The 12284-nt window shown below is 39.9% G+C and overlaps 1 protein-coding gene across 4 annotated transcripts in view; it reads left to right on the top strand.

The window, feature by feature from the left end:
* The window catches only part of PDE5A (phosphodiesterase 5A), a 134848-nt gene that overhangs the window by 98519 nt on the left and 24045 nt on the right, over positions 1-12284 (top strand). For all 4 annotated transcript variants that reach the window (XM_081246085.1, XM_081246082.1, XM_081246084.1 and 1 more), the window contains exons 12-14: positions 3046-3192; positions 7906-8031; positions 10499-10593. In XM_081246085.1, coding sequence (XP_081102211.1) covers positions 3046-3192; positions 7906-8031; positions 10499-10593 — 368 coding nt within the window. The remainder of the gene's footprint in view (positions 1-3045; positions 3193-7905; positions 8032-10498; positions 10594-12284) is intronic.

Below are 12284 nucleotides of genomic sequence, written 5' to 3'. Positions count from 1 at the left end.
CATAAAATATGTTATTTGTTTGTCTTCAACATCATGATGCAATAAGTTATATTATCCCCCAAAGAAAAACAAAGTCAGAAGTCTCACTTTGCAAATTCTAACAAATCAAACGGTCAGTGAAAGAAGCTATAAAAATCCAGAATTGTATATACATAACCTCTCCCAGAAATACCACATATTTTTTTCCGTGCTATTCGTAAGATGTCGACTATTTCGTTTTATAAAATGGTAAGTTAGAATGACAGGCAATATTTTTTACTTAAAATCCCCTTTATCCCAAGCCCTGTCAGGGCAGACAGAAAGTTGAATTCTCTTGTGATGGTCAGAGAAGCAGTTTACGAGAGCTTTAAATGATGTGTGACTTTCTCATGGCTTATTAGCAATCGATCCCAAGAATTCCGAACCTCTGTATCACTGACCACAAGGTTCTGAAGGAAAATGTCTGCACATCCCCCCTAGGTCAGCTTAGAAAGTTGAGTCGTGGTGTGACATGGCTGAACAAGCAGAAGAAAAGCGTCTTTGCTCTCAGGAGAGAGCGGTCGGGAGTTAGAGTGTATAATGGAGTGAGGCACAAGCCATGTTGGCTGTCTTCATCCCATAGTGTTTAGAATATCCTTTGTGGAAGGAAAGAGAGAAAACTTCCTGCTCTAAGAATAATGATGCCCTAAGGAACAAACATCTGTTCTCTTGTGCAATGTTTAAGGGAAGCAGCTGTCATCTGCTCTGAGTTAAAAGGTGGGCCTACTCCCACCTCCACACTTGCGCGTTCCCCTCAAGCTATCGGCTCCATCTCGGTGTTGGAGGCTGGTGTAAACAGCGCTACCCTTTCTTGGAGCATTTTCAGCCCTCCTTTCTTCCCCTAGTTCAGCCCACACATTAGCCTGTCGAATTGACTGAACAGAAGGCGTATTTCCTCGTGAATTTTGGGCTTGGGCAAAGAGTCTTGGTTTGGAGTATGAAGAGGGTGACATTCTTTTAAAGTTTAATCAGGTCTGGTATATGGAAGTAAAACGCGAGGGTCCCGATGAGCAGAGAATGTGCGTGCGCCCTCAGGCTGGTAGGGAAAGTTCTAGATTGCTCCGTAAGGTTTTAGTAGTATTGACCTTTTTACTTCACAAAAGATGGAGGGAAGGCAGAGAAGTGATATACCAGATTCTCAGAAGAAACTTAAGGGGTTTGGAGGGAATCAAGGAAAAAACATTGGAAAGAACCTGGTTTTCTTCCCTCTGCCCCACACCAAGTTAAAGCCTCTTTTCATCACGTAAATCTCAGACACATCTGGCTCAGGCAGTTACAGTTCTGGCAGAGTGAATAGTCAAGGGGATGGAGGAGTGGGGTTCTTACAAGTTCTCATGCCGGCAGGGGCGCGGCAGGAAATCTAGGAGAGAAGCCTGACAGCTTTGCTCAGTATGAGAGAGCCGGGGGGCCTCGGCTGTGGCCAGCATTGCTTCATGGGAATTGGGGCTCAACGTGGCCGGATTTTCCAGGAGACGCCAGAAATCCTGTTTTATTGTTAGAACTCTCCCAATTTTTAAATAGTATAACAAATTCGGTGGTTTTTAAAAAATATTCAGTACCAAACCAAACAAATTGGAATGCATTTGCCAGGTCTGCTAGTTTTCTAACTCAAGTTAATGGACTGTACCCTCCTAAGAAGTTTTGGGACCTTAAAACCAGAACTTATAACTCAAATTAAGTGAAGGGAATAAGATTTTTCCCCTTCCATTCATTTAGTAAATATTCGTATTAACATATATCAAAACTATCCATCAGTAGACACAATGGATACAAAGATGTGTAAGGTACAGCCCCACCTGTCAATCGCAGTGTACTTAGGAGACAGATAAACAAGAAATTACATTATAGTGAACTTCGTGTAATTAAACAGGTATTCCCAAGGTGGGCTTAGCTCTGAAGGGCATTTAACTCTTCTTTGGATGGGAACTGTGTCTTAAGTCCTTTAGTTAAAGAAAGTAGGAGAAGCAGGAGGTAAAAGGAACGTTGATTTAAAAAAAAAAAAAAAAAAACAAGGTGTATTTGAAGAAATTGCAAGTGTTTTACTACAATTAAATGACTAATAAATCAAAACTGAGGATGTTAATTAAAAAACAGATCCCCCTCCAAAAAACCAGTTTCTTAACCCATCCCAGACCTACTGAATCAGAATCACTAATTCTATTTTTTTTTTTTTTTTTTTGCGGTATGTGGGCCTCTCACTGTTGTGGCCTCTCCTGTTGCGGAGCACAGGCTCCGGACACGCAGGCTCAGCGGCCATGGCCCACGGGCCCAGCCGCTCTGCGGCATGTGGGATCTTCGTGGACCGGGGCACGAACCCGTGTCCCCTGCATCGGCAGGCGGACTCTCAACCACTGCGCCACCAGGGAAGCCCACTAATTCTACTTTTAATAGGCACCCTAGGTGATTCTTGTGGTCAGGCTTGGGTAAAGTAGGTTCTGTTGGTCTCTAGATTAGAGATTGTGTCAAATCTGAGAGCAGCATAGTCTGTCTGCATTGGAAGCCAGGCTCCAGTCCTTTCCTGGCTGTGCTACCGTGGGTAAGGAAGTGTTCATCCATGCTCACATTTCTGTACTTGAAAAATGGAGCTAGAGTATCGATTTCATAAGGTTGTCTTGAGAATTAAATGTAAAATGCTTAGAACATTATCATTATCCTGCTCACCACTTATCCTCTGGGACGGGGCCAATAATTACTCAATAAGTATCTGTTGAACACTGAGCAGGTATAAAAGGGCAGGATCACTGGAGTCCTTAGTTCTGCCTACTGTTCTAGGTACAGTTACCCTCTCTCCTCCACCTGGCCTACCTGGAACCATATTAGTTACCCACATGTGTGCTCAGTTTTAAAAAAAAAGAAAAAAGAAAAGAAAAAGGAGTAACTTTACATTAAAAGATTTCTAGTATATGACATAAAAAGGAAAAAAAATAAACACAGTGTGCTATTTCCCCATAGCAAAGCAAGAAAACTCTGTGAATCACTGCTGCTTTAACAGCTTTATTTCACTTTCTTCTTCTCCCCTTACCTAAGGCTGCCATGGTACCATCTGCCCAGACCCTTAAAATCACCGACTTCAGCTTCAGTGACTTTGAGCTATCTGACCTGGAAACGGCACTGTGCACAATCCGGATGTTCACTGACCTCAACCTTGTGCAGAACTTCCAGATGAAACATGAGGTAGGAATGCAGTGATGTCCTCTGGAAAGTGTGTGTGTGTGTGTGTGTGTGTGTGTGTGTGTGTGTGTGTAAGAGAGAGAATTAGTTTTGGATGCTAGTATGGAATAAGGATTTTTAAGTTTCAGAGATTCATATACTGTCACCTAATGCATACCCAGGGTGTTTAAAGAAAACTTATCAACCATTAAAAAGACATGTATTGTGTTCCCACATGTATCAAGCACCAGGTTGAAGAATAGGGGAGAATATTCCCAACAGTGAGAGCAGGATGTGCAAAGGCAGGATGACAGAAAGAGGAGGTTGGAGGCATGGAGCACTGGTTGAGGGGGTGAGAGTGATGAGAAAAGCAACCAAGAAGCAGATTCTGTAGAACCTTGTACACTATTCAGAGGAATTTGGATTTTATCCTGAAAACAATGGTGAGTCACTGAGGAATTTTAAGCAGGGAAGTAACATGATCTGATTGCAGAGGTTACGATAACACAGTAGAAAGAAGGACCAAAACAGAGTGAACTCCTTTGGAAATGAGGGAGTGAAGAGGTTGATGTGAAGCCAAGCTCTTGGTTCAAACAGGGTCACCCATATGGAGTGAAGATGAAAACTGATTTTAACCCCCGTCGATTACCTTATTTGCCTCTCAGAAAATAGCAAGACTGAAATCAATACCTTCTAATACCAGTTGGGAAATATCAGGGAATTCTATTCTGTTTCATAATGGCTACGTGTATCTCATCAAAGAATAAGGAAGAATAGAAAGGCCGATATGAAAAAAAATTCAGTAATTTGCCTTTAAAACTACTTTTTTCTGGTCAGTTGAATGTCTATTCTTCTTGTACAGATTTCCTATCTGGAAATGTAAATACCTTGAAGGCCTCCACTGTCCAACAATCCATTCATTCATAATATGAAAATTTATTAACAGTAAACAGTGTATCCTGTACTGTGCTAGGTACACATTTCAGTGATGAGTCGTCCCTGCTCTCAAAGCCTCACTGAGGCATGAAAACTGAGGGCTAATATAGCTCAGGTTAATACAGTGTCATTTCTGGTATTACTGGGGGCCCGAATCTAGTTCTTTCTGTAATTTAACCGAAGTTTATATTACTCTTGGGTGAAAACAAAGACCAACTGTCTGTAGACTCTTCTCTAGTAATACTTCACTCCTATAAGAGCGTGTTGATTAAGAGATATCATATCATTTAATTATTTTAAGAAGCTCTCAAGAAAGGTTCTTTGGTTATTATTGTCCCTGTTTTACAAATGAAGAAATTGACATAACATGGTGGAGTAGAAAGTTCATGGATTTTGAGTCATAGCTCGACTAGTGATTACCTCTAATTTTGGGGGGCAGTTAATCTCTTACATTTTCAGTTTTGTAATCTGTTAATTGGGAATAGTGGTATGACCTCCCCTATGGGAGTCCTGTGAGAATTACACATGCATCTGTGAGATTGTCTATTTGCATGCATGTGTATGTGTGCACACTTGTATATTTCAATTAATACACAGGTGTAGAGTACATGCCAGTTATCCCTTCCTTAGACCAAATTTGACCATGGTTATATTTCCCTATCAGATTTCTCTGATATAGGTTATAGGGCTCATTTTAAAAAAGGCTTTTCTATTAATGGAATGAAGATCTCATTTAGAGCCAGAAGTTCTAAATGCAGATCTCAGTTCTGCTTCTTGCTAGTCATGGGACTTATAAACCTAGATAGCGACTCAAATCCCTTTCCATTCCTGAGATCGCCCATACTTTACACTAGTGCTGATTCTGTTGAAAGGGCCTGGACAGAACAGGAATACGATCCTTGTACCTATTTATGAAATTCTTATATAAGTTGATTTATTTCTTATTTCTTAAAAACATAAGCTTTTAGATAGCATTTGAGTGTTGGGTATGAAGATAGTCACTGAGAATTTCTTTTACAGTCTTTATTTTTACCTTTCCTTGAATTTATCCATTAGGCAGATATTTCTCCTCAATGTCTCATTCATCTACTCTCCTTTTCTGTTTGAATAACTACTATTCTAATTCCGGCCAACATCAACATGAACATTGCTATTATTCTGGTTGGCCTTCCTGCCTTAGTGACTCTTCTGTTTTGTTTATTTCAGATATTATTGTCCCTGTACATTTCAGATATAATTTTAGGATGATAAAATTAAAATGTTACTGCTAGAGAGGATGTTAAGCATCATGAAGTGCCCCAACAAAGAATATTTCCTACTGAAAGTTATGTCAGATCTTCCTGTCTCCGCTTGGCTTCCAAATCTTGAGTTACTCTCCTGTAATTCTTGCTGATCTCTGAAGCAGATTCTTCAACTCTACTCCAACAAATCTGCGTGTGCTGTACTTGTTTTCCTTGACCTTCTGTCTTTTACATGTCATTCCTCCCCTGAATGGACAGGATGGCTCCACTTCCAAGTCTGCTCCAAGTATGTTGTGCCATAACATACTTTTCCTCAGAGCCTGACTTCAAAATCTCTATTTCTGGGAGAACCCTAGGATTGACTTCATGCCACTTGGAATGCTATTGACAGTTTATAAACTTGTGCTCCCATTTTTATGTGAACTTATTTCCTTTATATGTGCACTTTTGTTACTTTCACTCACTACTGATTGAAATTCTTGAAGGCAGGAGCTGAGCTGTGTTTTTTCTTTCTTCACTTTCTCCCATAGCATCTTAAGGATGCCGTGCAGGACTTAGGGAGCCTTTGTAAAGTTGGAGACTGATTCAGTGTATTGAGCATGCTCCCTAGGGTCTTCCAAACTGCACATAATTATTCAGTAGTCCTGTACAAAAGATTGTGCTACAGATTTGAACACGCCAGGCATATCCACCAAGCATTAAGCAGATCTGACCATAATTTTCCTAAATGCTGTTAAGAACATTTGATAACAGAATCCAAAACTGTACTTGAATCTAGTTACTAAGTAGATACAGTGGGGTATCCACTGGGTTACCTAGTTCAATAGGCCCATTTCCATAGAAGCAGTATAGGGAGTTCCCTGGCGGTCCAGTGGTTAGGACTCAGCGCTTTCACTGCCATGGCCCGGGTTTTATCCCTGTTCGGGGAACTAAGATCCCACAAGCCACACAGCGTGGCCAGATAAAAAAAAGAAGAAGCAGAATAGAGTAGTCCATCAGGAATTAGGTTTCATAGAGTCATTTTGGTCATTATTTTACATTATATGCATAAGTGCCTACTTAATTATATCTACAGATTTATGATTAGTAAAGAGATATGTCCATAGGTTAAATTTTTGGGTTTTCCTGCTTACTTTCCTTGACTCTTTAATTAATCACCAGTAATTTTCTATGACACTTCACTTTCTAAGCATATCAAAGAAAGTTAATTGCTCTTACTTAAAATGCTCCTAATAAGATGAATCTATCATCTTCGGGGTCGACTTTGTTGAGAAATGGTCATGCTGCAGTGTACTTCAGGTTAGCACATCAACCTTAGGCATACGGAAATCCTCTGGGAAATATGGTTACTCAGGGGTGAAAGAGCTAGGGGACATTTGGGTTCTTTTTATCAGAATTCCCTGTGAACTGCGTCATAGAACAGGAACAAAGAGACCTGAAAAGAAAAGGGAGGATATGAAAGCATTGATTTTTCTGCCAAATCCTCTATAAACAATTTCTACCAACAAAGAAGAAACCTTGTTTTTGGCCTCCTTTTACAGCCAATCAAACTGTGTTGAATATTGTTAAAGCAACATTCGTTTCCCTGGTACTTTTTCTATTCCCCAGGGCAATGCCCTTTGTGTTTGAAATATCTCCAGTGATACACGTAGGGAGAAGCACATATTTATTTTTAGAGATCCCCAAAAGTATAGTAAATCATTCAGTATTGAAGAGAGGCAGACTCTGATGCTAACACAAACACAAAATTATCAAGCTTACAGCCCATGAGTCCCTGGGGATTTTACTGAATACACCACTTAGGAGTTGAATTAAACCCAGCTTGTGAGATTTTTCTGAAATCTATCCTTTTTTTCCCCATCTTTTAAAATATGTGTATAACACACACACACACACACACATACGCCAGGGCTTTATGTTGCATATATTATTTTTTGTTAATTACTTCTTGGTAACCAAGCAGTACCTCTGCCTGAATATTTAAGCATAGTTTAAAAGGGACAAAGATTGGGACTTGGAGCTCCAGTTTGTCCTTGGACATGTGCTGTGTGCCTTGCCCCCAAGCCATCACCAGAGCCTCGCACAATTACCTTTGCAGACACACAGAATGGGAGCATGAGAAGACCTGGAGACTGGCTGCTTGCATGGCTCCCTGAGAGTGAATTCATGCACGTGTGACTGCCTACTTGGACTCTCCTAATTGATGACACATGGACATAATATCTTTTAGAAAGCTAGTCTGTGCCCTACCCATGACAAAAGTACCTTTCTTCGAGCTGCCTTGCATTTCACATCTAATTTAGTTAGCATGGTGGTTTGCATGGTAGGCTCTGAAGTCAAACTGCTGAGGTTTGACTTTTGGGCCCACCCTTTACAAGCACTGTGACCTTGGGCAAGTCTCTGAATGTCACTTTCCTCATCTGTACAATAATCAAAATGGTAGTGCCTCCCTCAGAGTCCCGGGAGTTAGATGTAAATGCTTTGTACAGTGCGTGAAGATTAATAAATGTGTGATAAACGTCAGCAGTTATTTTTACTACTTACGCTTTATTTCCTAAAGGTTCTTTGCGGGTGGATTTTAAGTGTTAAGAAGAACTATCGGAAGAATGTCGCCTATCATAATTGGAGACATGCCTTTAATACAGCTCAGTGCATGTTTGCCGCACTAAAAGCAGGCAAAATTCAGGTACTTCTTAGAGCATTTATATATTTAAGACATTCTGTTGCTTTGCTGCAAGAATACAGCATATTCTTTCAAGTGTTTTTTAATGTGCACTAATGACGATTGAGAATAATATTTAATGCCACTTACAAAATAAATTACATTTTGTTAATTAAGGAACACTGGTATGGCAAAATAATTTCTAATTTTCTTTCATATATAATATATATGGCCTATTTTTTAAAATCTTTAAAATAGCTTCATGTTAAACTTTTAATAGCCTTTGGGCAAATAAATGCTTCCTTCAGAAGAAAACTCTACAATATAAGAAAAGTATCAAATTTCTCATGTTCACATTCGACCCGCTCCATAGTAGAATTCCTCAAAAACCACTCAGATCCTGAACTTGGCTCCATAGATGAGTCCAGGGTTCTCTGTCACATTTTCTCTGGAGCACTCTGATAATCTTATAAGTACTATTTCATGGAAAAGGTTTTGGTTTCATATACATTGACCAGAGACTGTTTACAGGAAGATCAATGCAGAAAACATTCAAGTAATTCGTTCTTTTCCGGGCCAAATTTTTCGTATCTCTGTCCTTAGATTCTAACTTCAGTGGGAATCGACAAGTTATTCTATGTCAGTGATTCCAGGCATACATCATAAAACTGTTTTTAATTCAGAGCTTCCATGCTCTTTTTTATTTAATAAATTCTAAAAATGTTATTCGCTGTCTCTACTTTCATAGAGTGCACATTTTAGCTGGCTAGAGCTAAAAAAAGTGATTGTTGTCCAAGAAGCCATATCAGATACCATAGTAGTACTTTCCTGCCGTAGCAAACATTTATAAGAAATAGGGTGGGGCTTCCCTGGTGGTGCAGTGGTTGAGAATCCGCCTGCCAATTCAGGGGACATGGGTTCGAGCCCAGGTCTGGGAAGATCCCACATGCCGCGGAGCATCTAGGCCCGTGAGCCACAACTACTGAGCCTGCACGTCTGGAGCCTGTGCTCCGCAACAAGAGAGGCAACGACAGTGAGAGGCCCACACACCGCAATGAAGCGTGGCCCCCACTTGCCTCAACTAGAGAAAGCCCTTGCACAGAAACGATGACCCAACACAGCCAAAAATAAATAAATAAATTAATTTATTTATATATAAAAAAAGAAAGAAATAGGGTGAACCTATTTTGTGGTATGGGATGGTCATAAGGACTATACCACTGAAGTCTGTCCTTGATTTTTATGAAGAATAACAAAATGTTATGTTGTAGACATACTATACAGAATGTTGAGAGTTGCAGCAGAATACAGCTGATAATAGTTTTACCTTGTGTTTTCTTTCTAATGAAGGAGAACAGTCATGCAGATAATACAAATGGCAGGTATTAAAAAATAACCTCTATTTGGCTTTGGAATATATTGCACAACTTTTCAAAGCCAAATTTTCATTCCTAATCCTCTTTTTTTTCCCTATTGTTTGCTAATATTCACATTGTCTATGTTTCTAATAGGAGAGAGTGAAGGATATAACAACTGACAACAGAGAGCGAAGGCAGCAGAATCTGCAGGGAACTGAAAATCACAGAGAAAACAATTATTTAAAGTTTATTTGGTGTAAAATAGATAGCTAGTGGGAAGCAGCCACATAGCACAGGGAGATCAGCTCCGTGCTTTGTGACCACCTAGAGGGGTGGATAGGGAGGGTGGGAGGGGGACGCAAAGAGGGAGGAGATATGGGGATATATGTATACGTATAGCTGATTCACTTTGTTATAAAGCAGAAACTAACACACCATTGTAAAGCAATTATACTCCAGTAAAGATGTTAAAAAAAAAGTTTATTTGGATTATTCCACATATATATATATATATATATATATATATATATAGATTTTTAAGTATTAAAAATATTGAGGGCTTCCCTGGTGGCGCAGTGGTTGAGAATCTGCCTGCTAATGCAGGGGACACGGGTTCGAGCCCTGGTCTGGGAGGATCCCACATGCCGCGGAGCAACTAGGCCCGTGAGCCAGAACTGCTGAGCCTGCGCGTCTGGAGCCTGTGCTCCGCAACAGGAGAGGCCGTGATAGTGAGAGGCCCACGCACCGCGATGAAGAGTGGACCCCGCTTGCCACAACTAGAGAAAGCCCTCGCACAGAAAACGAAGACCCAACACAGCAAAAATAAATAAATTAATTAATAAACTCCTACCCCCAACATCTTCTTTAAAAAAAAAAAATACTGACTATAGGTGGACAGGTTATTGATTATTTGAGGCATTTGAACTTTTTCTGTTGATAATGATAATCCCATTCTGAAAACAAAGTACAACTGATTGCCTGCAGAGTAGGATTCTAGCGTGAGTCCTATGTGACTAGAAAGCACATACGTAAAGCACTAAGGAGAAAACCACGTGATTGGTGGGAAGAGGTGGTAAAATGCACTTTACCAAATTGTTCTTTCTCTTTCTTTCTTCTACTCTTCGGTCGTGCAGAACAGGCTGACTGACCTGGAGATACTCGCACTGCTGATTGCTGCCTTAAGCCACGATTTGGATCACCGCGGTGTGAATAACTCTTACATACAGCGGTAAGGCATTCACCCCAGCAACAGAAGAGATTGTTTCTTTTAAATTGTAGTTTTAAAAGTAAAAGCCACAGCATAATTTGATGGTACAAAATTTCAGTTGGTCAAGATCCCACAGCATACTCTGGTTTTATTTAAGGGAAATGGAAAACATAATGCAAGTCCAATATTGTGTTAGTAATATCTCTGGCCTGAAGTTCAAAAACTGTTTATGTTGAGAATCTTATTTCATTAGATAATTACCAAGCGTTTTGCTTTTGTTTATATACACCCAGCTTAGGAACTTCATTGGAAAACTGTTAAGAGTAGATCAGAAAAGGTAGAATTTCACCCTGGGATAAAAGATAATATTTGAAAAGTGCTTAGCTCTATCCTAAGTACTTAGTAAGTGCTGCCTAAAAAGAGGCTTTTGGTCTTAGTGAAGGCAGTGGAACACAGTGTTGGAGACTTTGGGCTCTGGGGTCAGACTTGGATTCAAATTCTACCTCTGCCACAGAGTTCCTGTGTGACGGTGGGCAGGACACTCATCTCTCTACACCTCCATTTCCTGGCTTGTGAAATCGAGATAACAGCATTCCTACCTCATAGGGTTCATATAAGTTTTAAGACATAGCACACATCACTACCAGGTAGAATGCCTGGTACATATCTAAGTGTTAAATAAATCTTAGGAGCAGATGCTAGTGATAGTCCTGTCATCATCAGAAGCCTGCATTTTGGCTGATTTGGTGAGTAAGATACTAACTCTTCAGACAAGCTTTTCAGGCTCCCTTCTGGACCACGCTTAAGTAACATTTGCAATGACAAATGAGATAATAAAGGTGATATCACTTTTCATCTGAGTTTTGAGCCACTGTGACATTTTTATTTTCTTGAAGCAAGTTAGTTGAAAGGCATACATTTTAATGGTGAAATCTCTTACTACAGAGCATTTTTAAGGTATGCAAGTGATTCAACTAATGCATAGATCTCTCTAGGAAATTCCACATGTCTGATATCTTGAGGGAATTTCAGAAAGCTCTCTAATCACATTACCTTTATCTAAATACAGTAAACGGAAAACTTCATGTAAAAAGAATTGTAGTGATGTAGCAACCGTGTCCTCTGCTGACCTTTGATGGGGAAAGATAGCAAGCTCTTGCCTGACTATCAGAGGCTTGCTGTCTCCTCTTTAAAGTCTAATGTTTTGGAGAACTGACTGGGTGACATGTCCTTTGTACCCTGTGCTTTGTCATGTGATTGTGGTCCTGAGCCTCACATCAACACAGGAGTAATTATGGAAGGAAACAACAGACGTGAAAAGATTTACAGCGCAGAGTCAAGCACAGCCTAAGGATAAGAGCCAGCGATGCTGCCTTCTCTTCCTACCTCAGCACTGAACATCATATCATTAGGATATGGATTATTAGTGTATGGATTGCCATACTGCCCTGCTTTGGAGTGAAAAAAACCACTAAGCTATTTTTTCCTTTGTTTATTTAAAAATAATTACCCGGAAAAACATCTGGAGAAACGTCATCCTCTCTTTGAAAAAAAAAAACTCCTGGGAAAAAGTCAGACTGCACAATCTTGCTTTCACATACACCGCAGAGCAGACTTACACTAAGTAATAATAACTTTTAAAAAAAATAAAGGAGTTTCAGAGATATTTATTTCTTCCTACATCCTTGTGGTTTGAGTAAAGGAAACCAAGA

Source organism: Mesoplodon bidens, assembly GCF_964165515.1.
Source record: "Mesoplodon bidens genome assembly, chromosome: 1".
Lineage (NCBI taxonomy): Eukaryota > Metazoa > Chordata > Mammalia > Artiodactyla > Ziphiidae > Mesoplodon > Mesoplodon bidens.
This window is presented reverse-complemented; position numbering and strand designations above follow the sequence as displayed.